General features: G+C 27.3%; 1 protein-coding gene across 1 annotated transcript in view; it reads left to right on the top strand.

The window, feature by feature from the left end:
* The window catches only part of LOC136076651 (NACHT, LRR and PYD domains-containing protein 6-like), a 51,985-nt gene extending 42,134 nt beyond the window's left edge, over positions 1-9,851 (top strand). The window contains exon 6 of the mRNA XM_065789963.1: positions 9,071-9,851. Coding sequence (XP_065646035.1) covers positions 9,071-9,699 — 629 coding nt within the window. The 3' untranslated portion in view covers positions 9,700-9,851. The remainder of the gene's footprint in view (positions 1-9,070) is intronic.
* Positions 9,852-26,559: the final 16,708 nt, after the last annotated feature.

Below are 26,559 nucleotides of genomic sequence, written 5' to 3'. Positions count from 1 at the left end.
ATGTGATAATGGTTGGAGGTTGGCTGTAAGAGCCTATTCAACAATGTTTACAATGCATTTTTGCACCTTGTCTAAAAGAGAATTTCAATTATTTTTTTATTTTGATATAAAGTTATCTAATTATTGCTGTAAAATTATATAATATTTATTGATTTCTTTTAAAAGAAATAATGGAGAAAAGAAAACATTCAGGTTGGGACTTTAAACACAAACACCTACGAAAAGAGGAACAATTGAAATCAAATCAAACATCTTAGAAAAATTTATATTAAAAACTCATCATGATAAAATGGCCAAAAAAAGTCCAATAATTCAAGATCTGGTTGATTCTGGAAATGAAAGCAAATCAACTGAATCTACTAATTCAGTTGAAACTATACAAACAATTGAAAGATTGATTGAAACTGCTGCTACCTCAGAATGCTTTGACAATATTAGCAATAGTAAAGAAAATTTAAACAATGATTTCATGCAAGATGCTGTTATAAAAAGTCCTAACAGTTTCAAAGAAGATTCTAATAACTGTCCAAGAAATGTTGATAATTTGAGATTTTCAAATCATTATTTTTACCGCATCATGGATAATGGTGAAGAAAATCATAGAATGTGGTTAGTTTATTCAAATAAAACTAACAAAGTTTTTTATTCTTGTTGTAAACTTTTATGTTCAAAGCAAAATCTGTCACTCAGAGGCTCTTGTGATAAGGTCTATCAAGATAATTATGGAAACTTTCTCAAAATTTTAGAAGTTTTGGCTGAATTTGATCCATTTATGGAAAAACATTTGTTGAGAGCAAAAAAAAACCAAATTCTGTGCACTATCTGGCAAAAGATATTCCGAATAAAGCCATTGAATTGATTGGCAAATCAATTAAATTCAAAATTTGCTCGAATGTCTAAAACTCTGTGTGTTTTTCAATTATTGTTGATTGTACACTCGACATCAGTCACCAGGAGCAAATGTCAAAGCTGGTTTGATATGTTGATGTTGAGGATAAGAAAAAAATTTACATTAATGAAAATTTTCTTCGAATTCACTTAATTGAAAGTTTGACAGGAATTGACTTTTCAAATGAGATATTTGACTCTATGGTACAAAATAGTTTGTCAGTGGAAACCATAAGAGTTCAGAGCTATGACAATGGTGCAAATGCTTAAGAAATGGTGCACATGCTTTTATTCTTAAAAAAAACAGCCAAGCGGTTTATATTCCATGCTGCAGTCACACCTTAAATCTGGCAGTTATTGATTCTGTGAAATGTTCACCTAAAATTGCTATGTTTTTTAATAGAATTGATCAAGTTTACAATTTTTTTTTCTGCTTCAACAAAAAGATGGTTAATTTTCCAATCAAAGTGTCCATCATTAACAGTTAAACCATTAAGTGATACAAGATGGGATAACAACATCAATGTTGTAAATACTCTTGAATTTGAAATGCCAAAGATTTATGAAGCACTGCAAAATGCAGCCAAGACCGTTAATGAAACAATTGCAAAAACCACAGCAAAGTCTGTTGCTTTAAAAATAACAAGCTTCGATTTTTTGTGTTCGATCGTAATTTGGCATTAAGTTTTACTTGAAGTTAATTCAACTAGCAAACAACTTCAATCAACACCAACAAATATTTCAGAAGCTTTAAAAGCAATGGAAGGAACGATTCATTTTTTTAAGGAAAATTACAAACAGGAAAAATTTGACTCTGTTTTGTGTATTGCACAAGAACTTGCTTCTTTTTTAAAGGTAGAAGTAAATTTTGCGCAGAATCTGCTTCAAGAGTAAGAAAATGAAAGACATTCTTTGATGAACCTGAACAAAACTTTGAAAAACAGTAATGTCCAAAAGAAAAGTATAAGCAAGATGTTTTATAAATAAAGTATTTAAGTGTGCTACTATTGCAATAAAAGATAAATTTAATGCTGGAATTGCACCTTTTAGCTTTTTATTTGATATTTAAAAGCTCTCTACAGTTAAGAAAGAAGATTTATAATTTCATTGCATTACATTTGAAAAAAAACTGAAAATAGAAAAAAAAAAATTTCTGGCAAGGAACTAAGCTTTGAATTAACGTCTCTTTCTTCTCATTTTACTGAAAATTTGGATCCTGAAAATGCTATAAAATATTCGTACACAAACAATTTAAGTGAAATCTACGCAAATATATCTATTGCATTAAGAATTCTTCTCACATTACCACATTACAGTAGCTAGCGCTAAAAGTTCTTTTTCGAAATTAAAAATTATCAAAAATTATTTAATATCAACGATGGGCCAGGACAGGTTGAACAATCTCGTAATGATTTCCATTGAAAATGAAATTGTTGCTGATTTAAATACTGTAGATATCTGGTTGAAATTTTCGACAATGGAAGTTCTATTTTTGAAATAAATTATTTTAATAAAAAGTTTGTATTAAAATAAGTTAAAAATATAAACTTTGATTTATTAGGGCGCAAAAATATTTTTTTCACCCACCTTTGGAATGTCTAGCGCTGGGCCTTGATGTGCTATTATGCATAATTATGTGTGCACATAAATGAGAAGCAAACTTAGCAAATAGTAACTTTACTATGAAAGTTTATATGGTTTCTATGAGAGTAAAAGCATACAATTAGGAAGAATCCAATATGATGTAAAGTAGAGAGCTTAGTAAGACTGTTGTAAGATGATGACTTAGAAAGAGGTTGTCAGAGGGTTGGTTAAGAGTGTTGTCATTCATCAATATCAGAATATCCTCAATATTGTAATAAAAGTTAACAGAAAAATATAAAAGTTTTCAAGTGAGTTGTTTTTATAAAAAGATGAATGATATGATCATGTTTTATAAATGGAAGATGCACATGTAAATATTTACGTTATATGAGTATATAATTCTGTGACCTGATACAGAACAATAATTTTACTTTATTTTTTTTTTTAAGATTGATATTAATTGTTGTTATGTTAGTTATGATTGCATAGTTTTTTATTTATTTTATTTTACTCAAAATATTTATATTTTAACCACAATAAAAAAAAAACCCTTAAAAATTTAGCTTGATTGATCTACCTGTTCGAAAGTTACGATTGAATCATATCTTTTTAACAGGTAGAAATTTGAGTTTCTGGAAGATACAGTAGATTTTAATGATTTTGACATAAGGTTGTAGTAAAAAAATTATTACTTAAAATAGATTGTTTGGTTCAAAAATCACAATATAAAATTTCAGGTGATAACCTTTTTTCCTTATAAAGTTATGGTATGTCTAAATTTGATCAAAATTTTTAATTTAGGTCAATATTCATCCATTTATAACTTTTAAACATACTGGCCAATCCAGCTGAACTTTTCGAGATTTTATTTTTTCATAAAATCTGTGGGTAGGCAAAGTTGGAAGCAAAACTGAGGTGGTACCCTGAGCAGTGGCGGCTTAAGATTTTTCGGGGCCCGGGGCTATTTAAAAGTAGGAGGCCCGTTCCATTAACAACGACAAAAATGAGTAAAACAAAGATTTTCTTGAAAACGCTATCACTGATATTTATTTATATACAAATTTTATAATTATTTTATTGAATTAAGTTGAGTGATTTTTTTCTGCTTTTCTTCCCCGCAAACTCTGCAATCACATCACTGAAATCCAAAGTTTCTAATAATTTTAACTCAATAGTTAATCTTGCTATATTAATTAAACGACTATGGACCATTGTTGATCGGTGCATGTTCTTAACTCTTTTAAGAGTAGAGAATGACCTCTCAGCCTCGCAATTTGTAATGGGAATAGTTAGAAACAAGCAATATGCTATATAAACATTTGGAAATACATCAATAATATCGGTTTCAACAAACCAATTTAAAACATGCAGAGGAATCAATGTGTTTTCAGTCTCAAATTCATCACTTTTTGAAAACATTTAACCAAATAATATCTGTACTGGTTTTTGAACATCCGCTTCGAAGATTCGAAATTAGAGTCTTTATTTTGAAAAAAAGCATACCCCTTGTTTAAATACTTTATTCGTTCATTTTCCTTTAATTGTAATGGCCATAAAGCAGGGTCTTTGCGTAGAATGGTATCTAGGAAAAAAAATCATGATAAATAAGCCTAATAAAAAAATATAAGTGACAATTTATAGAATAAAAATATTAACTGCCTAAAAAGTAAATTGTTTGTTTAGCAGATGTTAGAGGTCTCATTAAAGATAGTAAAAATTGGAGTACCTGAGTCAAGCTCATTGTTATGCATTGTAGATTCAACACTTTCAACTTCTTGATTTTCATTTGAAGGACCTTGGCAGGCTACCTCATTTTCCGTGTTATTGTTTTCATCTTTTTTTTCATTGTTTTTATTATTATCTACGGTTTGTGGAAATTGCATAATAGTTTGGTTTGATGAAAAAAAATTTGTCATTTTCGGAAGTTTAGCTTCCATTTCCTCTCTCTCTTTCTTCAATTTTCTTTTACAAGCTCCACTTTTATATTTTCTTAGCATTTTAATTATAACTGTATAACCTGAAAAGTGTTAAACTGTTCTTTTTTTCTCTTTCACGAATTTAGCGCTTCAGCTATTAAATGCATTCACACAAGAACTCTTTTGTGCGGAAGTACAAAGGAATTGTAGAATTGCAATCGTTAATGCATTTTCAATAACAATATAATTATTCAAGTCATTAATAATTTTCCGAAGGGAATTGTTTTTGTAGCAATTTGTACAAATGTTACATTCAATTATTGCTATAAGGCGCTGCTACCAATCTAGTAATTTTTTTTTTGTAGAAGTAGTTGCGCTCCATCGTTGTCAAAGACCGGAAAAAGTATATAATGCAACGTTTTTGTTGACAGTTATTTTATTTTTGTGCTTTTGTTTTCAGACAATTTAGTAAATTTAACTTTGGCTCTTTTAAGTTAATAAAAGATTTAATTTTCAGGGTTAATAAAAAATTATTTACTTTGAATCGGGGCCCCTAAAATTGTTGGGCCCAGGGCTATAGCCCCCCCCCCCCCCTAGCCCCCCTTGATCCGCCACTGACCCTGAGGTGATTACCCTAAAAACCATTAGGTGATTTGATATAAAATGATTCTAAAGTTAGTTACTTCATGTTTTTTTTTTGTAAAAAATTTTTTTGCTGGTTGACAAGAGACTTTTAAACAAATTTAAACCTATGTCTGTTTTTTATTTATTTTTTACTCATTCTCTAAAACTGTGAAATTGTTATTAAATTATAAAAATAACCATATAAATTTTATAAAAATTTAAATGGCTGTCACAGTAGCCCTCAACAAATTCAAAATCAATAAAAATGTCAACGGAAACTGTTTGCAGATACTTTTAGGACTTTATGTGTATATTACAAATCTGTTGAAATTGAAATCTAAGCTGCTTGTCTAAGTATTTTAATCAATTTTAACCTTATTATTAACCTGCAATGAGCAATAGAACCACACTTCTGCATTGTTTAAATCTACTGTCATAGAATAGATTAAATCTGCTGTCCTCAAATAGTTTAAATCTGCTCTCATCGAGTAGTTGAAACATACTTTCATTAAATAGTTTAAATCTACTGTCTGCGAAAAGTTTAAATCTTATTTCATCAAATAGTTTAAGTCTACTGTCATCGAATAGTTTAACTTTAATTTTTCTCATCAGTAAGAGTTCTCTTCCTGATGATCCAGCAATGGTGAAACTTAAAGTTGAAGAAAAAAGTTGGATAACTGTTTTTTACTAATTTATTATTGCTCTGTTCTTTAAGAACATTGAGCTCTCTGTTTGTAAAATACACCAACATAATTTACATATATATATAAATATATATATATATATATATATATATATATATATATATATATATATATATATATATATATATATATATATATATATATATATATATATATATATATATATTTATATATTTATATATATATATATATATATATATATATATATATATATATATACTTATATATATATATATAATATATATATATATATATATATATAAATTATATAAATTATGTTAATGTATTTATATATATATATATATATATATAATAGTGTGTATATATATATATATATATATATATATATATATATATATATATATATATATATATATATATATATAATAGTGTATATATATATATATATATATATATATATATATATATATATATATATATATATATATATATATATATATATACACACTATTTTTAAATTCAAATTAAAATAATTTTGATTTAATTTTTTATTTATGTAAAAAATCATTTTATTCATTTATTTATGCAAAATATTCTTAATAAAACCTTATTTACTCCATGTGTTTTGCCTGACAATCTCACGAATGTCATCAGGGAAGGGCTATTTTATTTTATTTATATGTTATAATAATTACACTAACTTTGTTTAAATTAATTAGAAATACTATGTAACAGTTGTAAAAATGTTTTGTACAATTATGTCGTTGATTTGTTTTTGTTATAGCCACGATTGTTTTGCGTAATTTTTTGTTTGTTTAAAAAACAGTGTTGTACGCCAGAGAATATTTTTGTATTAAAACCTAATTGTTGAAAAACTTATATTTTTCTACAACTATAACCAACGAACTTGAAGACAAAAAACCTCAAGTTTTCACTTAACATCATTATTTGATTTTATTTTTTTGCAACACTTCTTCAATGTAATAAAAGATAGAGCTTAGAGACTATTAAATAACGCGTCAATAATGATCAACTTACATTAAATAATACATTAAAGTTATTTTTTGACGCACTTATTTCATATTAATTGGATGTATTTTTTGTGTTTTTCTTTTTTTTTATATGTCTGTAATGTTCACTAAACACCCAATTACAGATAAAAATTCTGAGCATCAGAAAAGCAACAAGTAAAATAGTGTTTTTTGTCGTTTCATTCGTCTTATCGTTACGTTTATTTCATTTAGGTATATATTTTTTTGATATTTGTTATATGTAAGTTCTTTTCTTGTCACTATTTTTTTGTTAATAGGTATTTATAAAATAATTTATAATAAATTACAACTTTTTTCTGATATTAAATAACTTTATCTATCTTATAGTGACTCTTAAATTAAAATAATGACGTCAACGAATGTTTTTATTGTTTTAAAATTATTTTATTTAAGCAAAAATCTTTAAAATTATTAGTTTATGCTATCTTATGAAAATGCCTAAATTATTAATTAACATATTTTAAATTGATTTATTGTCATTTTATAAAATGCTATCAAAAAATTTTCATCATAAAAAGTCAGAAATATTCTTTTTTTAACGGTTGTGGTAGTTACAATAAACTAATATGAATATATTATATATAATATTATAATAACTATATATAATATTATAATAACAATAAACTAATATGAATAATAATATGAATTTTTTATTTGTTTTTATTTAAAATTTTATGTCTTGAAACTAAATTTGAATTGCTTCAAAACAATAACTTACAATGATTTTATGGAGGTGTTGACAACAAGCTTATGTTTTTTTTTATTATATAAATTATATTATAAAAATACAAAATAAGAAGACAAAAGAACTTAGCATTATAGTTTCATAAATAATTTTATTAGTTTGATTTATACATCAGCTCGTTTTTTTAAATATATACATCAAAATAAAACATGTCATACTGATTTTTCAACATAACTGACATGTTAATGGATTGCATATTCATTTTTATATTGTAAATTTGTAAATCTAAGTGTTCATCTAAATAATACAGTGACATTCTAGAAAATTAATTGAAACTTTTTTTAGCTTACAACAGGTTTTAAAAAAATCCTGATTTTTTATCTTTGGCGTCTCCGAATACAGAGATATATTAAATATTTAAAATTCACTAAAATATATTTAAAATAGATTTAATGTTGATCGATTAAATTATCGATTTATTATCGATATCTTTTTTTTGTTCGCTTTTTTCTTTCTAAAAGCATTTATCTTTTTATAGCAAGGTCTGGAGTTACACATCGTTTTTTGTGTGTGTGTTAAAAACCAAGGAAACGGGCTAGTACAAAAAAGAATTCATCATAAAAGTACTATCTTTTATATCTTTCAAGAAACTTTTAGTAATGGCTAGTTCAAAATTTTCTCAAGTTTGTTAGTATGATATACGTATTTTATTCGCAATTAAATCGCGTTAATTTCATTGCGCGTGCAAATTTAAACTCTTAAACCCGTTAAATAAAATGTTGAAAACTCATTTAAACTTTTGTTCTCCGTTGTAAAATAATACTTTTTATCTTTCTGTTATGTTGTTACGATATGTAGATAAAAAATTAGGAAATATTCCTTGAACTCTTAATTAAAAAAAGTTTCTTATTAAAGAGTAACCTTGCACTAAAAGTCTCTTAAGATTTTGGAGCTTCTCGTACTAGTTTTTTATAAACAAGTTTATTATTTAAAAAAAAAAAACGTGCACCAGATGTCCAGTTTGCACATTAAAAATCTTGATTTTCTAAAGGATATGACCGTAAGGACTTCTTGGTAGGGGTAACTATAAATTACGTCATGCGTGGTTAAATTTAAATCACTTTTTTAATTTGTTTTTATTATTAATATGAATATAAGGAAGTATTTTTTTAATTTATTATAATTATTAATTTTTTTTACAGTATTTTAAATACGTTATATTTATGGTAAAAAGTTTAACATGTGATAAAAATTATGTTTAAATTAACACAATTAAAATATTTTTTATAATTTTAGTAGATTATTGTTTAATTAAAAGTTTTTTTTTTTTTCTTTTTATGTATAATTTTATTATTTAAACGTATATAATTTAATATTAACGTAAATACTATTATGTAATATATAATGTATTTAATTATAATATTTTGTATTGGTTTTTATTCTTTTCTAACTTTTTATAGGTAATATGTAAATATATTATATATATAAATATGCATTTATTATAAAATTATGTTATATATTTTATATTTATAAGTAGATGTATCATTATGTTGATTATGTTTCTACATATATATTATGCATATGTTACTATTTCCGATTATTGTTTAAATTATTGTTTATTTGTTTATTTATATTTAACTATTGTCTTTTCTTTAGATCGTCTACTTAAATTATATCGTCAAAGATATGAATTAAAAGGTTTTCAACTTAAAACTTATTACATTAACTTATTCATTGAATGTTTTTATGAAAGTCAATCATCATTTACTGATGAAATAAAATTAATCGTCGATAAACAAGAATGGTCGATTTCGATTGACGATGGAAAAACTTCTTACAAAACTTCTTGTGAAAATTATTTCGTAAATCATTACTTTAAATCTGGAAGAAAGTTATCGTGGTTAAATGTTGATAAAAATATTTTAAGTGATGAAGAAAAAAATCTTTTAATTCAATGTTCAACAAATGTTCGCAATGTTGAATTTCGTTGTCCAATTAAATTCGAAGGATGGAAACCGAAAGATACGATTGAAGTGTTGTGGATATATATCTCAGATGATTTAATAACGAAAAAAGATTTTGAAGAAAATTTTCTTCCATGGATTAATCTTTGTGAAAGATTAAGTCTTGAACTTCACAACGACATCGATTTCATTGAAGAGATTTATAAATGGATTCGTTGTTCGAATGTCAAGTGGTTGACGATCAAGTACCGTGAAAAAGAATTTTATTACCTCGATGAATTAAGCAACTTTATAACACGAAAAAAATGTTTAATATCTTAAATAAAATATGAACAATAATTGTCAAATAAAAAATGAATTATCTAAAATATCATTTTATAATTAAATATGTTTTAGAATGTACGAATTAATTTTAAAAATATTTTAAAATTTTTCATCAATTTTCTAAATTATTTAAAGGATTAATTTTTATTTAAGGGATCAAAATATATTATTAATAAATAATTTTAATAATTATAGTATACATATTTATTATTTTTAATATATAAATAACTATTGTATTATTTATATATATAACTTTTATTAAATAACTTTATAAGTAATAATTCAAATATGATCGTATTTCAAAAACTTTTTTGTTTTTTGTTAATTATATTTTTATTTCATTGTTCAAGAAATATATAACTATAATTAAGATAAATAAAAACTAGATTAATTTTTGTTATATTTTATTTAATGATTTAACTTAAAATATTTTTTGTAAGTTTTAAAACTCTAATATTATTTGTAACGTTATGCATAAAATTTTTTGTTTAAGTTTTTTCATATTTATTTTATGTAATTTTGTAGATATTTAATTTTGTAATGAAAAATTAAAATGATATTTGTTTTCGATTTATGCAATATAAATTTTTGCTTATGACAATTATTTTTAGATGTTAAAGTTTTCGTCCATCTGTGTTTCTTTAAAAAAAATTTGTTGTCAAGATAAAAAATGTCGAAAGTTTAGTAGAATTTTTTGTCGAAGTTACGCTGTTCAAAAGTTGAATTTTCAATTAAATAGCGTTTGTTGTTTCAATTTTCAACAAAATAACTTTGTTAATGGCTTAATTGATATTTAACTTTTTTTTGATTAATCTTTTATAAATCAAGAGTTACGGCCATAAATAATAAGATTCTGTTGGGGTTAAAGGTGGGGTGGTATAAAAAATTATAATGGTTTCATTGAACAAGGTAGTTAAAAGGGTGGGATAGGTGATTCGATTAACAGGTGGTATTAAAGGTGGTAATAATGGTGTGGTAGTTAGTGGTATGAGGTAAAAGAATTTTAAAATTTTTTTTAAATGAACAAGGTCGTACTAAGGGTCATATGTATACTCGTGGTGATAATATAATATAATGGTTAAATTAAACAACATGGTTTAAAGTGTGGAATACCTGGGTCAAATAACATTTGAGTTTTAAGGGTGGTAATGGTGTGTAATTGAATGCAAGTGATAATGATGTGGTAGGTAGGGGTAAAGGGATTTTATAAGTTTTTGTAAATGACAGGTAATAAGTAAAAATAAACTAAGGGTAGATGAATACGTAAAGTAAGGAATGGATACGTGGTTCTCAATAACAGGTAGTAAGGTTTGGTGGGATAAGTATCAATGGTATATATTTTTTTCTTACCGGTTTTTATTTAAAAAAAAAACCTTTATTGATGAAAAAATAATGATAATTATTAATTTTTTTTTCAGTTTCTAGGCTACTTCATAGGATTCGTTGACATTAAATGATTAAATGTCGACTATAAAGGAATAAACTTGACGATTTTGTTGTTGTTTACAAAGTTCGGATCGATCGTATGCTAATAAAAGATGTCGTTATTTTTCGTAATGTGACTAATAAATCAGATGTAGCAATTGCATTGATAAAGTATTTTAATATATGTAGCGAGTTGACAAGAGCATTCACAAGACAATGCCTTATGTGAAGATGAATCTCCTAAAATTGATATACAACTTTATAAACGTGCAGTTTAATAACGATATATATTTTTGTTCCCATTAAACAATAACCTGAAAACAATTTATTTTCATCAATCATATCCAAAAATGTTTTTTCTTTCAATCTTTTTTTTTTTTTTTAACTAAAATAATTATGTTACAAATACAATTTATGATTATAAGATTTAAATTCCATACAAAATTATTTATTTAGTGAATTTAAAAAATCGTAGACATTTTTATCTGCATCAGAAAGTTTATAACACCAGTTGTCTGTATTCTTTTGTTTTCTTGAAAATTGCTAATACAAAAAATTGGTATTATCAATAACTACAATTATCAGCAATAATCTGGAAGAGCAAAATACTTTTCTGGATGCATATTTACCGCATCAATATAGTGATTTAGTACCATTTTTCAAATCGAAAATTTCTTTTATGTCAATTATGACATAAATAAAATAGTAAATTCTGAGTCTGTACAGTCCTCTTATTTTATTTTTACTTTAAGTAAAAAAAGTTAGATTGCTAAATACTACCTATAAACCTATTTAAAATTATTTTAATCTTTTTTTTTAGTTTGGTTTATTCATGGTAAACAAAATTTACAAGTTTTCGACACAACTTATCGATTTTAGCTAAAGTGAAGATGCCGAATCAGAAGTTCGTGTTGGAAATTGTTCAAGTTTTTTTGCGTACGCAGCATTTTGAGTTAAGAAATTCCATGATTTTACAACTCGGTTGGTGAGGAAGTTGTTTCTTTCAGTGCAGTTTTAAACACATTGTACTTTTAGTTTGTTAGTGTGTCCAAGTGGCCGAAGAATATACTTTAAAAATTTGGTGTTTGGTTGAAGTTGTGGGACCTGAAAGCTAACTTTGTCAATTTTGCTCATAATTTTATATTGCTCAATAAGGTCTCATCTTACTCGTCGTTCAGTTAGCGTTGTTTAGTTAAGGCCTGATAGTCTCTGAGTATACAGAAGATGTTTCAAGATGGCAATACGATTTGTGACTTGCTTGAGTTTGGCTATGTCTTGAGCTAAAAACGGTGACTTGTACTGCAAATTTTAGAAGCGGGCGAACGTACGAAATATACATTGTGCGCCATAATGCAGAACTTCGACCTCGAAAATTCTTCTTGAGCCTGCTAAGCATTTAATTGCCAGCTGACGCAGCTGCACAGACTTGTTTTTAACTTTTAGATCGCTAGTCATAAAATGGCCTGGGTCTCGTTCAGATGATGTGCAAAATGGCTGGTGCAGTTGGCCTACCAAGTTATTTATTGTATAAATTGCAGTCAATTTTTGTTGTTCCTGTGCCAAGTATGCATAACTTTGCATTTGTCAACATTAAATGACATGAGCCATGTGCGCAACCATTTCACTGCTTCGTTGATATCGGCATTTTTATGATGTCATGGTTCAATTTGTTGGAGTTTTATGATGTCATGGTTTAATTTGATAACTTTAATTATTTTACTGTCATCTGCATACATTTTAAAGTGGTGTTGTATTTTTTATCAAACTGTAATGTAGATAAGAAAAAGAAGTAGTCTAAGAGCAGATCTTTGTGGAAAACCGCTAGATACTGTTTTCCAATCGGATTTGTTGTTACCAATGGTTACGCGTTGTAGGCGGTCGGTTGATCAGGTCTTGATCCATTTATACAAGTTTCCGTACACTCCGTAGGATTTCAATTAATGACATAGGATTTCCGTATTCTCCGTAGGATTCTGTATTCTCCGTAGGATTTCAGTTGTTGTATAGTTTCAGTTGTTGACGTTGGCAATTGAATTCTAACTCCAACGCCATGGTGAACAGACGTAGTTCTAAGAGCTCAAAAAAGAAAGAAAAAAAACTTTAAAAAAATATATATGTTTATTCAGCACAAAAAAGAAATGGGAATTAAATCAATCAAGCTGGATTTAAAAAAGAAGCCCGATCCCGGACCATTATATTGAAGTTGTTAAGGTTTAAAGATAAATCAAACGTTCTAAAAGAAAGAAGGTCTGAATATTTAATCAAAAAATCAAAGGTCTGAATATTTACGTGAATGAAGATTTTTCTCAAGAGATCACAAGAATACGTAGGAAGTTATTTTCTGAAGCGAAAGTAAGAAAATTAAATGGAGAAAATGTAATAGTCAGGTATGACAAACTTATTTTAAAAAATGTTTATAATAAATCAAAATGCGAGATAATAATTCAATATAATAAATTCAAATTGCGAGAGTCATATCTATTTTCAAATCAGGAGACATCTCTAATCTTGAAAACTACAGACCAATTTCAATTCTTCTTGTTGCTTCTCGAAAATCTTAGAGTGAATTATGTATAACCGAATTTTAACTTTTCTAAATATAAATAATATTCTATATAATAAACGTTTTGGATTTCAGCCAGGGCAATCAACTGACCATGCCATTATTAATATTGTTCACGATATATTTAAAGCATTTGATGAAAGTAAGTTTACCCTCGGAGTTTTTATAGATATTAGCAAAGCCTTTAATACAGTAGACCATATCATTCTTACAAAAAAACTTCGAAGTTATGGAATTAAAAGCACATACTTAGAATGGCTCAAAAGTTATCTAAGCAATAGAAAACAATACATAGCACACGAAGAAGGAAAAACTGATTACTTGACTGTAACTTGCGGTGTTCCCCAAGGCTTAATTCTGGGTCCACTGTTTTTCCTTATTTATGTAAACGACTTTAATAAGTTTTCAAATATTTTAAATTCAGTTTTATTTGCTGATGACACAAATTTATTTTATTCTAATGGAGATGTCAACCTTTTATTTAAAATAGTAAACAAGGAACTCTTAAACCTAGCGGAATGGTTTAAGGCAAACAAATTATCATTAATTTTAAATAAAACTAAGTATACTTTTTTTCATAAAATTCACGATTAAGACAAAATTCCATTAAAACTTCCTGATCTCTATATTGGTAACTCTAAAATAATTAGAGAGTCATCATTAAAGTTTTTAGGAGTGATACTGACATGGAGAGAACACATAAGAACGTTAGAAGGCAAAATTAAAAATCTTATATTTCTCCCTCTGTTTAAAAGACTGTTTAAAAATCTTATTTTCTCCCTCATACATTGTTATACAAACTCTGCAAATATTGCATGGTGCAGCTCTAATATAAGTAAAATTAAAAAATTGCTTAGAAGACAAAAACACGGTGTCAGAATTATTTCAGGTGCAGGTCGTTTTACACATTCTAAAGAACTATTTAAAAATCATCACATACTTAATGTTTTTCAGTTGAACCTTTATCAAATTCCTACATTTATGTATAAATTTCATAATAAAGTAACTCCTATAATATTTAATAAACTTTTCAACAAAATTAACCACGAGTACCCTACAAGGTTTTCAAATTACAATTATGAGCAACCTAAAATGCACTATTTGGTTACTAAATTTTTTATTGCCATGAAAGGTCCTGAATAATGGAACACTTTATTAAATAACCAGCTGAAAACTTGTTCTTCACTATTCAAACTTTGTTATTATTCATAATTTGTTATTCTCTGTTCAAACAAAAACTCAAACAAAAACGTCTTAACGATGTTAATGAACTAAATTCTTTTTAAGATTTTTTTTAAATTTTTTTAACAACTATCGTATTAACTGCTCTTTAATTTAAATTTTCCTTAAATTCTCATAATAACTTGTTTTTAATTTTTAGGTGTAATTATTATTATTATTATTTTTATTTTTTAATCTTTTGATTACGATTTTCTTTTGATTATAGAATAGTTACTGATCTTGACATACTTGTAAAATTTGTATTTATTTTTTATATGGTACAAAGTAATTTTATGCTTACATTTTAATGATTGTACACGCTTACTGATAAAAGCATGTCGGGGCGTAGTGATAAGGCAAATATTGTCTTTTTTTAGCCCCGGTCACGTAAATTTTATTTACAAAAACGGCATTGTATTCTATTTTTAATGACGAAATAAAATAATTAAAATAAAAGGATATAGCAAGAAATCTAATCATTTTTAATCTTAATTTTAAATATTATAATAATGAAATGGCTTACAAATCAAACATAACAAATCTTTTAGAAGTTTTTAATAAACAAAACACACTTCTTTTGAATAACAGATAATGATCGTCTGGATCATTATCTGTTATTCAAAAGAAGTAAACTTTTTTGAGGACGTCATAATCAACTTTTACTATTTGATATTGAGGAAGTATCTAACCTCATAAACGCGTCACAAAATGTTATTTTCAACTCGAACTTTAAACGTTCGTATTATGAATAAAAACTTTGAAAGTTTTAAATCATGCTCAAAAATATAAACTCTGAGTTTACAGTAATATGCCTAATGGAAACATGATGAAGAAATGAAAAAAAGAATTTTCAAATTCCAGGTTATTAGGCAATCCACCAAACTCGAAGTGGCCACCACTTCGAGTTTGGTGGATTACCTAATGGCATTGGTGTTGGTGGATTGCCTAATGGCATTGGTGTTGGTGTATGCATTTTTTTTTTGACTCAATCCATTTTCAGGAAATAGAAGTTTTAAGTATTCAAAACGCGGACTTCGAATATCTAACTATCGAATTATTAAACCACAATATTAAAAAAAACGTTTTAATTACTGCTTTGTATAGACCACCATGCGGAAATAAGAAATTTTTTTTAAAACACTTAGAAATGCTACTTAAAAAAAGTAAAATACAAACAAATTTACATCACAGAGACTATGGGTCGGATGAATAAAAATAAGCAATTGCTTTTACTCAGTAGTTGGTAAGTTTCACGCAAATAAAAACTTTATCAATTTTCCTTAAGTTTTTATTCACGTAAAGCTAAACAATTACTGAGTAAATTGCTTAGCTTCACGTAAATAAAAATTCAGCAAAACTGCCAAAGTTTTTATTCACGAAAAGCTGACCAATTACAAAGTAAAAACAATTGCTCATTTTTATTCAACCGGCCTTATAACCTAAATCTTCTTAATGTTAAAACTGATAGCGATGTAAAAAGTTTCTCAATTACTCTATTTCAGTACAACATTATTCTCTTAATTAACAAACCTACCCGCGTAACTCTTCAAACCGAATCTCTCATTGATAATATTTTTACTGACAACTTTACAACCTGCAACATTCAAAGCAGAATCATAAAAATGATATAAGCGACCACTTTCAAATCTTATTCATATCGGATTTTTTTAAAAAACGAAAAAAAATCGGATTTATTTAAAAAAGGAAAAAAATTCGGATTTTTTTAAAAAAAGGAAAAAAAATCGGATTTTTTTAAAAAAAGGAAAAAAAAAGTACTAAGGGAAGTAAAAAGGCAGATTAATGAATTTAATATTGAGACGTTTAGAAAATATTTACTGAAATTTAACAGGAAAAAACTCAATAATTGCAAAGATGCTAATATAGCTTATGATTTTGTTTACAATGAGTTCATTAATGCTTTCAATAAAGCGTTTTCGATGAAGGAAATAAAAATTAAGCTTAAAAGCCTACAAAGTCCCTGGATTACAAAAGGGCTTATTAAATCTTCAAAGAAAAAACAAAAAATTAAATGAAAAATTCTTAAAAAATAAAACTTATCAAAACGAAAAAAATTATAAAATTTACAAAAACCTGCTTGAAAACCTGAAAAGAAAAGCTAAAAAAATTACTTCTCAAAATCACTACAAAATAATATTGATAATAACAAAAAAACTTTGGATATAATAAAGGAAGTGATAGGATAAAATAAACAAGATCATGGTAATACGTTACCAAATTAAGTATACACTGAAGATGAAAGAACAGTAATTAATGAGTAAAAAATTATTGCTGAGAGTTTTAATAACTTTTTTATAAACATTGGTAAAAACCTACCAAATAAAATAACTCCCGGAAATAAAAGTTATAAATCATATATGAAAGAAGAGGGCTGTGTGATGGATGAGCTTGAAGTATCTCCTGATGAACTTTAGTTTGCTTTTAATATGTTAGAACCAAACAAAAGCTCAGGTCTTGATGACATTAGCCCTAGGGTTGTTAAAGAAGTTTTCAATATTATTGAAAACCCCTAACTAATTATTTTTAATCTTTTATTTAAAACTTTTAAAACTAGCAAGAGTAGTTCCAGTTTTTAAAGACAGTGATGTTTCTAAATTATCTAATTATAGAAATAATTCAATACTTCTATGTTTATCTAAAATTCTAGAGAATTATTCTCTCTACAATAGGCTATACAATTATTTTATAAAACATAAATTGCTTAATAATATTTAGTACGGATTTAGAATAGGGCACTCGACAGAACATGCAGCAATTAAATTAGTCAAAAAAATTTTAAACGAATTTGAGAACAACTAATATACTCTCGGGGATTTTATTGACATCTCAAAGGCCTTCGATACTGTGGACCATAATATCCTTCTTTACAAACTTAGAAGTTATGGAGTCAAAAATAATAACTATAAATGGTTTCTTTCCTATCTTAATAACCGCAAACAATGTGTATCTTATGACAAAACCTGTACTAAACTAGAAAACATTTCTTGCAAAGTTCCACAGGGATCTATTCTAGGGCCTTTATTATTTATTATCTATATAAATCTTTTTGCTAACGACACTTAGGTTTTTTATACCCACTCAAACATAGAGTCAGTCTTTATCACTATGAATCGTGAGCATTACAACCTCAATGAATGGTTGAAAGCCAACTAACAATCTCTAAACAAAACTAGAAGCAAATATATTCTTTTTTCTAAATCCTCCAAATCTGAAACTTTGCCCCTAAAACTCTCAAATATTTCAATAGAAAAACTAACTTACAACGAACATTCTGCATTAAATTCTTAGACATTTTACTTGACGAACAAATAAGTTGGAAAGACCACATTAATTTAATAGAAAATAAAATTTCAAAGAGTATTAAAATTATGTACAAGACAAGAAATATGTTGGATAAAAACTGCTTAAAACTTATCTACTTTTCATTTATCCATAGCTATATCAGTTATTGTAATATTGAGTGGGCCAGCATTTTTCCATCAAAATTAACGCGTATCTTAAATAAACAAAAACAAGCAAGCTACCTTATAATGAATGCTAACAAATACACTAGTGCCAATCCACTGCTTAGAAAACTTGAGTGCTTAATGCTTATCAATTAAATATTTACAGTATTCTTTTACTCATGTTTAGATTAAAATATCGTATGCTGCCAAATATTTTCGATGACTTTTTTTGTTATTATAAATCATAACAATCAAACAAAGCTTTCATTGCATAACTATCAGGTACCAAAAACCTTAATAAAACAATCTAATTTCTCAATAAAATACCGAGGGCCACATTTGTGGAACTCATTCCTTCCAATTGAAAGTAAAACTATATTTTCCCTTCAAACTTTTAAAATTATTTTAAAAAAAAGTTACTTGATTATGACATATCTCAAATTCTATTTTATTTTTAATATCTCCTTTTTTTTTAATTCTTAACTTTTCTTTCGTTTGCTAAAAAGAAAAACATATTTTTTTGGTTATTAATTTAAATTTGTATTTATTTCCTTTTTTCAAAAGATATATATTTTTATGTGTGAAAATATTTTTTTTTTGTGTATAAAAAAATGTAAAATATTTATTTAAAAGTATTTGTATTATTTTACTGACATAGTAAAATTTTATGATAGATTTATGATAGTGTAAACGATACAACGGGGCTAGATGATAAGACTATTGTCTTCTGCCTTCTCCGGTCATATCTTAACTCAAAATATTTTGTAAATAGCTTAATTTGAAAATAACGTAATAAAATTAAAAAAAAAAAAAAAAAAAAAATATATAAGAATCGATCTTTGCAACACAATTTTTTTTATTTTTTTTTTACGATTTTTCCTTGTAATTTATTATGAGGACGTCAGTAAGGCAAGTAGCCGGGTGACGGAATAAACTACAATAATACTCATTCAGCTTATGCAACAGACGACCGATGCGGAACTTTATCGAGTGTTTTATCAAAATATGTGAATAAGATATTGGTTATGTAACCTTTGCGAGCAGCTTCAGACAGGATGTCGCAAGTTTCAAGTAGGTCTGTGACGCAACCTTTTCTCTTTCAGAACCTCTGTTGAGCTGAGCTGATGAGCTTATTTTTGTTCAAGTGGTCAGTAATGTGTACAAGACTTTCCATTACCTTGCGAAGGACAGAAGTGCGTGTGATCAGTTGAGGAGTTGTGGCAATTAAACAACTTAAAATATACTTTAAAATAATTATTAAAGTGCTCATCTGTTTTATTTTAAAATATTAAGATTTATCTTCTGGATGACTGACGTTACGTCACGACTTCCTTTTGGAAACCTATGTTTTGATGTTTGAATCAAAAGAAGTTATGGCATTTTGTTTTCAACGCTTTTTTATATTAATATTTAAAAAACAGTGGGCGCCGATATTTTATAGAATTTTACAAACAGTATCATTAAGACGAATTAATAATAAACAATTTCATTCAATATAAACTTATCAAAATTATAAACTAATCTGCTATTATCTGATTCGTCGTTCTTTAGTTTCTTACAAAGTTTCTCAACGTTCTAATGGATGATTTTAATTTTTAGCCACGAGTTGGCTATGAAAATAACCGTTTTTTTTAATTCAACGCAGATCTTCATGATATAGGTCTTTCTAGATTAGTTAATTACTAGTTAAAATTTATAAAATTATTTCTTAATTTTTTTAAAAACAATAGGCAAAAAACTTTAAAATTTTATTATAAACTATATTGAGATTTCTTTACCAAAAAAAATAGTTTACAAAAATAGTCTAACAAAAATAGTCAAATCTATTAACAATAGCATAACATTAAAAAAAAAAACACTTAATTGATGTACATATCGAATGTCACAAACAGTTAATTAGCTGTATCTCTAGTGTTTTCTGCCAAGAAAGTTGGACGTGCATGACCAACTCGTGCAATTTTATTTTCCTTGTTTCTGGCTTCAACAGCACTCTCAAAATAAAGAATCTATTTGAGGATATTTAAAATACAAAACAATAGAAGCACCATGAATTATTGTTTTATGTACAAATTGTGACATAGGTATGTTTTTTTTTAATGTTATTAGTAATGATTGCAAATAGATATTCAGATTTCTAATTTAAAATCTATATATCCGGTTGTGCTGTCATGCTGTTCATATCAATGGGTAAGTCATGAAACAACTTACTAATATTGATTTAGGTGTTCTTTGTGGTGCACTATAAATAATAAAAATACATATGCAACACCAACAAAAATGTCAAATGTAAAAGTGTTTTTGTGAAACATTGTATTAACAATTTGTGTGTGTTTGAGTGTGTATATTTATGTGTATATGTATATATATATATATATATATATATATATATATATATATATATATATATATATATATATATATATATATATATATATATATATATATATATATATATATATATATATATATATATATATATATATATATATATATATATATATATATATATATATATATATATATATATATATATATATATATATATATATATATATATATATATGTATATATATATATACAGTATTGGACAAAACATTTGCAACCAACATCGAACAATGCTAAAAAGTGTTTCTAATTTTACATGTCTTAAAAACAAAACGAACTATACTACCACAGCAAACAGTTCAGGAGTCTGGAGTCATGGCATGCCATGACATAAGCAATCAACTGACAGGTGACAGCACAGAGGCAGAATTTCGTTGACAAGTGCTATTTTGCAGCGGACAAAACAAGTGCAACTTTTTTGGTTTGTTTCATTTTCTTAAGTCTGGTCCGTGTCAACGTCACGGAAGTTTTTTAATAATTAAAGGAAGTATCCAGAAGTTTCCAGCAGAAGCATCTGGAAGCATCCAGTAGCATCCAGAAATATCCAGAAACATTCAGAAGCATCCAAACGCATCCAAACGCATCCAGAAGCTTCCAGAAGCATCGAAAAAGAAGCATCTAGAATCTTCCAGATTCCAGACAGGTTCACACGGGTTCATTTTACTATATAAGAGACATGTAAATCGACATATAATTCAGTCAGTATATGGAAGTCAATCAGTCAGTATTATCAAGACAATTTATCGAAGTGAGTTTTATCAAAGTGTTTTATCGAAGAACATCAATACAAGAAACAAAATACAACAAGTTTTTCATTACATCAATTCAGTCCACATTTGACCAAGACGTTGCGTTTCACAAAGCATTATTGTATCATCACAAGGTAAATGTAACACGGTAAGCCTTGAGAAGCGTGATCATTTATTTTTATTATTTTCATGACTTCAAGTGCAAAAATGGCTTCCAACTGTCTTGGATTGGAACTAAGAAAGAAAATCATTGGCGATTAGGTAAGTGGAATGTCACAAAAAAGTATTTGTGATAAATATCGCGTGAAAAAAGGGACCGTATCAAGACTATGTTCCAAATATCGTTCAACGGGGAAGTTGGCAGCAGATAACAAAGGTGGAAGACCGCGCTGCACCACTTCTAGAGAGGATTATATGATCATCAGATCCGTCAAGAAGGATCCCTGGATATTATCAGTCGAGATACTAAAGCAATTAGAGCTGCCTGTATCGGAGCAAACAATCAGACGACGTGCAGTTGAAGCGGGATTGTTTTCTCGACGCCCTGCTAAGAAACCGCTGATTTCACTAAAAAACCAGAACAAAAGACTCCTGTTTGCTACAACTCATATTGACTGGAATGTGCAGAAATGGCAAACTGTCCTGTTCAGTGATGAATCGAAGTTCAACATCATTGGGAGCGATGGCATTTGCCGTGTACGTCGACCGGCTGGAAACGCCTCGATTTACGTTACTGCCATAAGACCGTGAAGCATGGTGGAGGCAATGTAATGGGGGTGTTTCTCTGGTAACGTTGTAGGTCCAATACATCGAAACAATGGAATAATGGACCGTTTCATGTATAAAAATATCCTGAAAGATGTTATGTTACTTCATGCTGAATGGAATATGCCAATAAAATGGGTTTTTCAGCAAAACAACGATCCAAAACACACTGCAAAAGTAGTCAAGCAGTGGTTTCAAGACAACCACCTATCGGTGATGGATTGGCCGCCTCAATCTCCGGATCTTAACTCTATCGAAAACCTGTGGGAGATCGTCAACAGCAGAATTAGTCGTGAAGGTGTTCGTAAAAGGATCAACTGTTCGAACAAATCCAAAAGGCCTGGGCAGCGATTCCACAAAGTTTCATTGATCACCTGATCGAATCTATGCCTCGAAGATGCAAGGCTGTGATCGACAACAAAGGATTCGCCACGAAATATTGATAGTGAAATACAGCTTGGTCAACATTTTGTTGAGTTGCACTTGTTTTGTCCAGACGGAAATCAACTTTTTTTAATATTTTTGATTAATTTATTAATTTTCGTGTACAAATATTGAACTTTGTGATGAATAAAACTTGATGAACTTTGTCTCTAAACAGTTACATGGTTATTTTTCTAAATTGAAAAAATGCAGCACTTATATATAAAGAAACTAAATTAGCATTATTTGGTTGCACTCGTTTTGTCCGATAATGTATATACAGTTATAATCAGTCAGGGACTCGAAGAAGATAAAGATGATGCGTTAATCATCACAACCTTTTTCTAGAATCTTTCAAAAATAATAAAACTCACTGCGATACCACCATAAAGTGATAAAAAAATGGACTGCAAAAATATGCACATGCAAATGCATTTTTACTTGTAAAAATATGCCTAATAAATGCTTCGCATCTAGTTTTGTTTACTAACTTTTAATAACTAACTGGTTTTTAATAATACCAACTACAATTGAATTGATTTTATATTATGTTACTACAGAGTTAGCCAGAATATTATTTCATTTCTAAAATGTCTTTTTATTGAACAAATAAAAAACTGGCTACCTCTGTAGTAACACGGTCAAATCAGTTAATCTTTAAGGACACACAAAATCAATGATTCAAACATTTTTTTTGCTTTTCATGGTTTTTAATTTACATGTATCATTTAAATATTATTAAATGTATCATTTATTTGATAATATGCAAAAAATTGAAGAAATTCGGAAGTTAATTTATATAATAAAAAGACTTAGTGAAAACCCAGTTTTATTTTACCCCTGAAATCCCGCACTTAAAATGGCAAATTTAAATAAAATTGAAGCAAACATTTTTTTATTAACTAATGCAAACTTGTTTCGGTTAAAAATATTTACAATATTATAACTGAAATTTTATTTTAAAAATGTAAGTAAAATCCTAATTCTGCTTCGTGACGCTGAGTGACTTTTACAGGACTCAATAAAGTCCAAAGTCCCGCGATTGAAAAAAAGTATATGTAAAGATTTATTAAATGGGCTACGTCACTTTTCTTTTTTTGTTTATTAAATGTTACACTTTCCGACTTTACTGCGCCAAACTTTTGAGATTTTTCTCTTTTTATTATTGAGTAATTGGGTTAACTCAAATGAAAATGGCTGTTGGAGATTACTAAGTAGGCTGGTAGCATTTGAGTTTCTAACTTCTGACATATCTGTTGAAAAGTAAATTAAAAAAGCCAGAATATATTTAGACAAAAAAAGTTTAACACAACTTAACAACTCATTTGTTCACTGAAATATAAATTATGCAATTACTGCCTCGGGAAGTACGGGCAAAAGTAAGTTTGGCGCCTTAAATATTCTCAAACTTAACCTACATCTAGTTTTGCAGTTCACGTATAAAACAAAATGTGGACAAATCATGGCCTACTGTTATAATGCGGCCTGATTTGTTGGCTAGTTTTTTTACGGCTTATTTTAAATTTTAAGTTATGTATGAAAGGTTTTAACAACAACAACAACAATAACAATATATTTACCAGTGAATATTATACAAAGGTAAATAAAATATTGAATTATAATATTGTAACAATTACTATATAAATGTTTGCTTGCATGCATTGGTTTATGCTTTTATAGTCATTTAATATGTAATGTATTCTGAACTGATTAATATGTGATTGTATTCTGACTGATTGCCTGTTTCATTATATTCCATTACAGAGCGGAATAATGAAAAAGACACACAGACAGTCTATTATTATTACTGTATATAGTCAAACTGCTTTTTTATGCGATGTTATTTAAGTGGAGATAATTCCAATAATAAATGTAAGTAAATTTAATATTTAAAAATAACTGTGTTACATTTTTTGATTCGTTTTAGTAAAAAATGGTTAATAAATGTGTTGTTACAAACTGTAAAACTGGTTCCTATAATGGTCCAAAAAAGTCAACATTTCATTTTCCGGAAGAATTTGATTTGCAAATACGATGGATATACTTTGTTAATTGAAAAAATTGAACTCCATCAAAATATTCAGCTATTTGTGTGAATCATTTTGATGACAAATTTATTAATTACAGAAAAAGATGCACCTTGAAATGGAATCTTCTTCCAGTTCCAACTATTCTAACCAATGAAATAAGTAGATCGTCAACTCTTAGGGTTCCAAAGTTGCCCCGAAAAGAACCAACTTTAAGATATTTAGGAAAAGATGAGTTTGAAGATTTTCAAAGTGTTGATAAAATAATTTATCTTGATTCTTTGACAGAAAAAAATTCATCGCCAGGCTTCACATTTAAAAAAATGCATTGAAGTGTTGTTTATTATTAACTATGTTTTGACGAAAATTCAGGTATACCAACTGTTTTTGAGTCAATAACTGAAAATAAAGATCTTTATGTTTGATTGTCATATAAATGCTTTTTAAAGGTGTTGTTGTTTTTATGGTTGTAGGGCTTCAATAAGCTATTCCTTATGTTGTGAGATCATCACCTGAAGTTTGCACAACAGGATCATGGTTGAAAAAAGAAATTGATGCATTACCTCATTGCATTACCTCATTGTACCAATCAGGTTTTAAAGTAAGACCTATTGTTACAGATAATCATTCTACCAATGTTTATGCATTTTCAGAGTTACATAAATCCTATACGTGAGATGGAATACTATTTATTTATCATCCAGCTTATAATGGAGTTTTAAAAACATAACTATTATATGATATAATCCATTTAATAAAAAATGTTAGAAATAACTTATTGAATGGAAAAAAATTTGTTTTTCCTACTTTTTCATTTGATTTCTTTAGAGACAAAGTTGAAGTTTCAGCTAGTTGTATTACTTGGGATTTATTTCATAAAGTTTATGAAAAAGACCAATTATTAAATGGAAACTTGAAAAAAGAGGGGAAAATTAAATATCAGGTCAGTCATCCTGGAATCAATAAACAAGACCTTAACCTTGCTTTAGCGCTTCTTGATGAAACAACTACAGCTGCAATTTTAAGTTATTTTCCCGAAAGAAATGATGCAGAACAATTTTTATCATTGTTTCATAAGTTATTTATCACACTTAATTTAAAGCAGATGTTTAATACATTCAATTAGATCGGCAATGTTGCTGTAAAAGAAGATAAAAAAAACCACATTTTATTAAGAAATTGCATATTAGATTGAAATTTAGTCAACATGTGAATATTTTATTATAACCAAAAGAACTTCTTATGCTCTTATCACAACATTACGTGCAAATTTCTGGGATGAAATTATTTAACAAGTATTTGAATACTCTACTTTAGCAAACCTTATGCAAGATATTGCATTGTTGTCTTCAGAGATATTGAAGAGTAAGCTTTCTGAAGATATCATGGGAGATGCTGTTACTATAGCAGGCTATATTGCTAAAAAATTGAAAATAAGATTTAAATGTGTATCTTACGGTCAAAAAATGGTTTCTTAATAACGAATGTTCTTAATAACGAATGATGTTCTTAACAACGAATGTTTTCCAGAGGTGGATTTATATGGCCAAGTCAATCCTTATCTGATTTTATTTGTCATCGTTTTGGTATTCTTGATATTATTTCTCCTATTCTGATCAAACATTGCAGTTATTCTTTATCAACCAAAAGTTTTGCAGAAAAAATTTTTAAGATTTATTATAGCAGTGTTAATTTTACATGCGAGAATCACGAAGAATGGGAATTAAATATGGGTCTCGAATTGTCATTAATACTTTTTATAATAATTTACAAAAAGAAACTACAGACTCTGTAAAAAAATATCAAGTAAAAGAATTTAAAAAAAGACAAAGAAA

This window comes from Hydra vulgaris, chromosome 02 (assembly GCF_038396675.1).
Source record: "Hydra vulgaris chromosome 02, alternate assembly HydraT2T_AEP".
Taxonomy (NCBI): domain Eukaryota; kingdom Metazoa; phylum Cnidaria; class Hydrozoa; order Anthoathecata; family Hydridae; genus Hydra; species Hydra vulgaris.
Note: the sequence above shows the minus strand (reverse complement) of the source record. Positions and strands in the feature narration are given on the sequence as shown.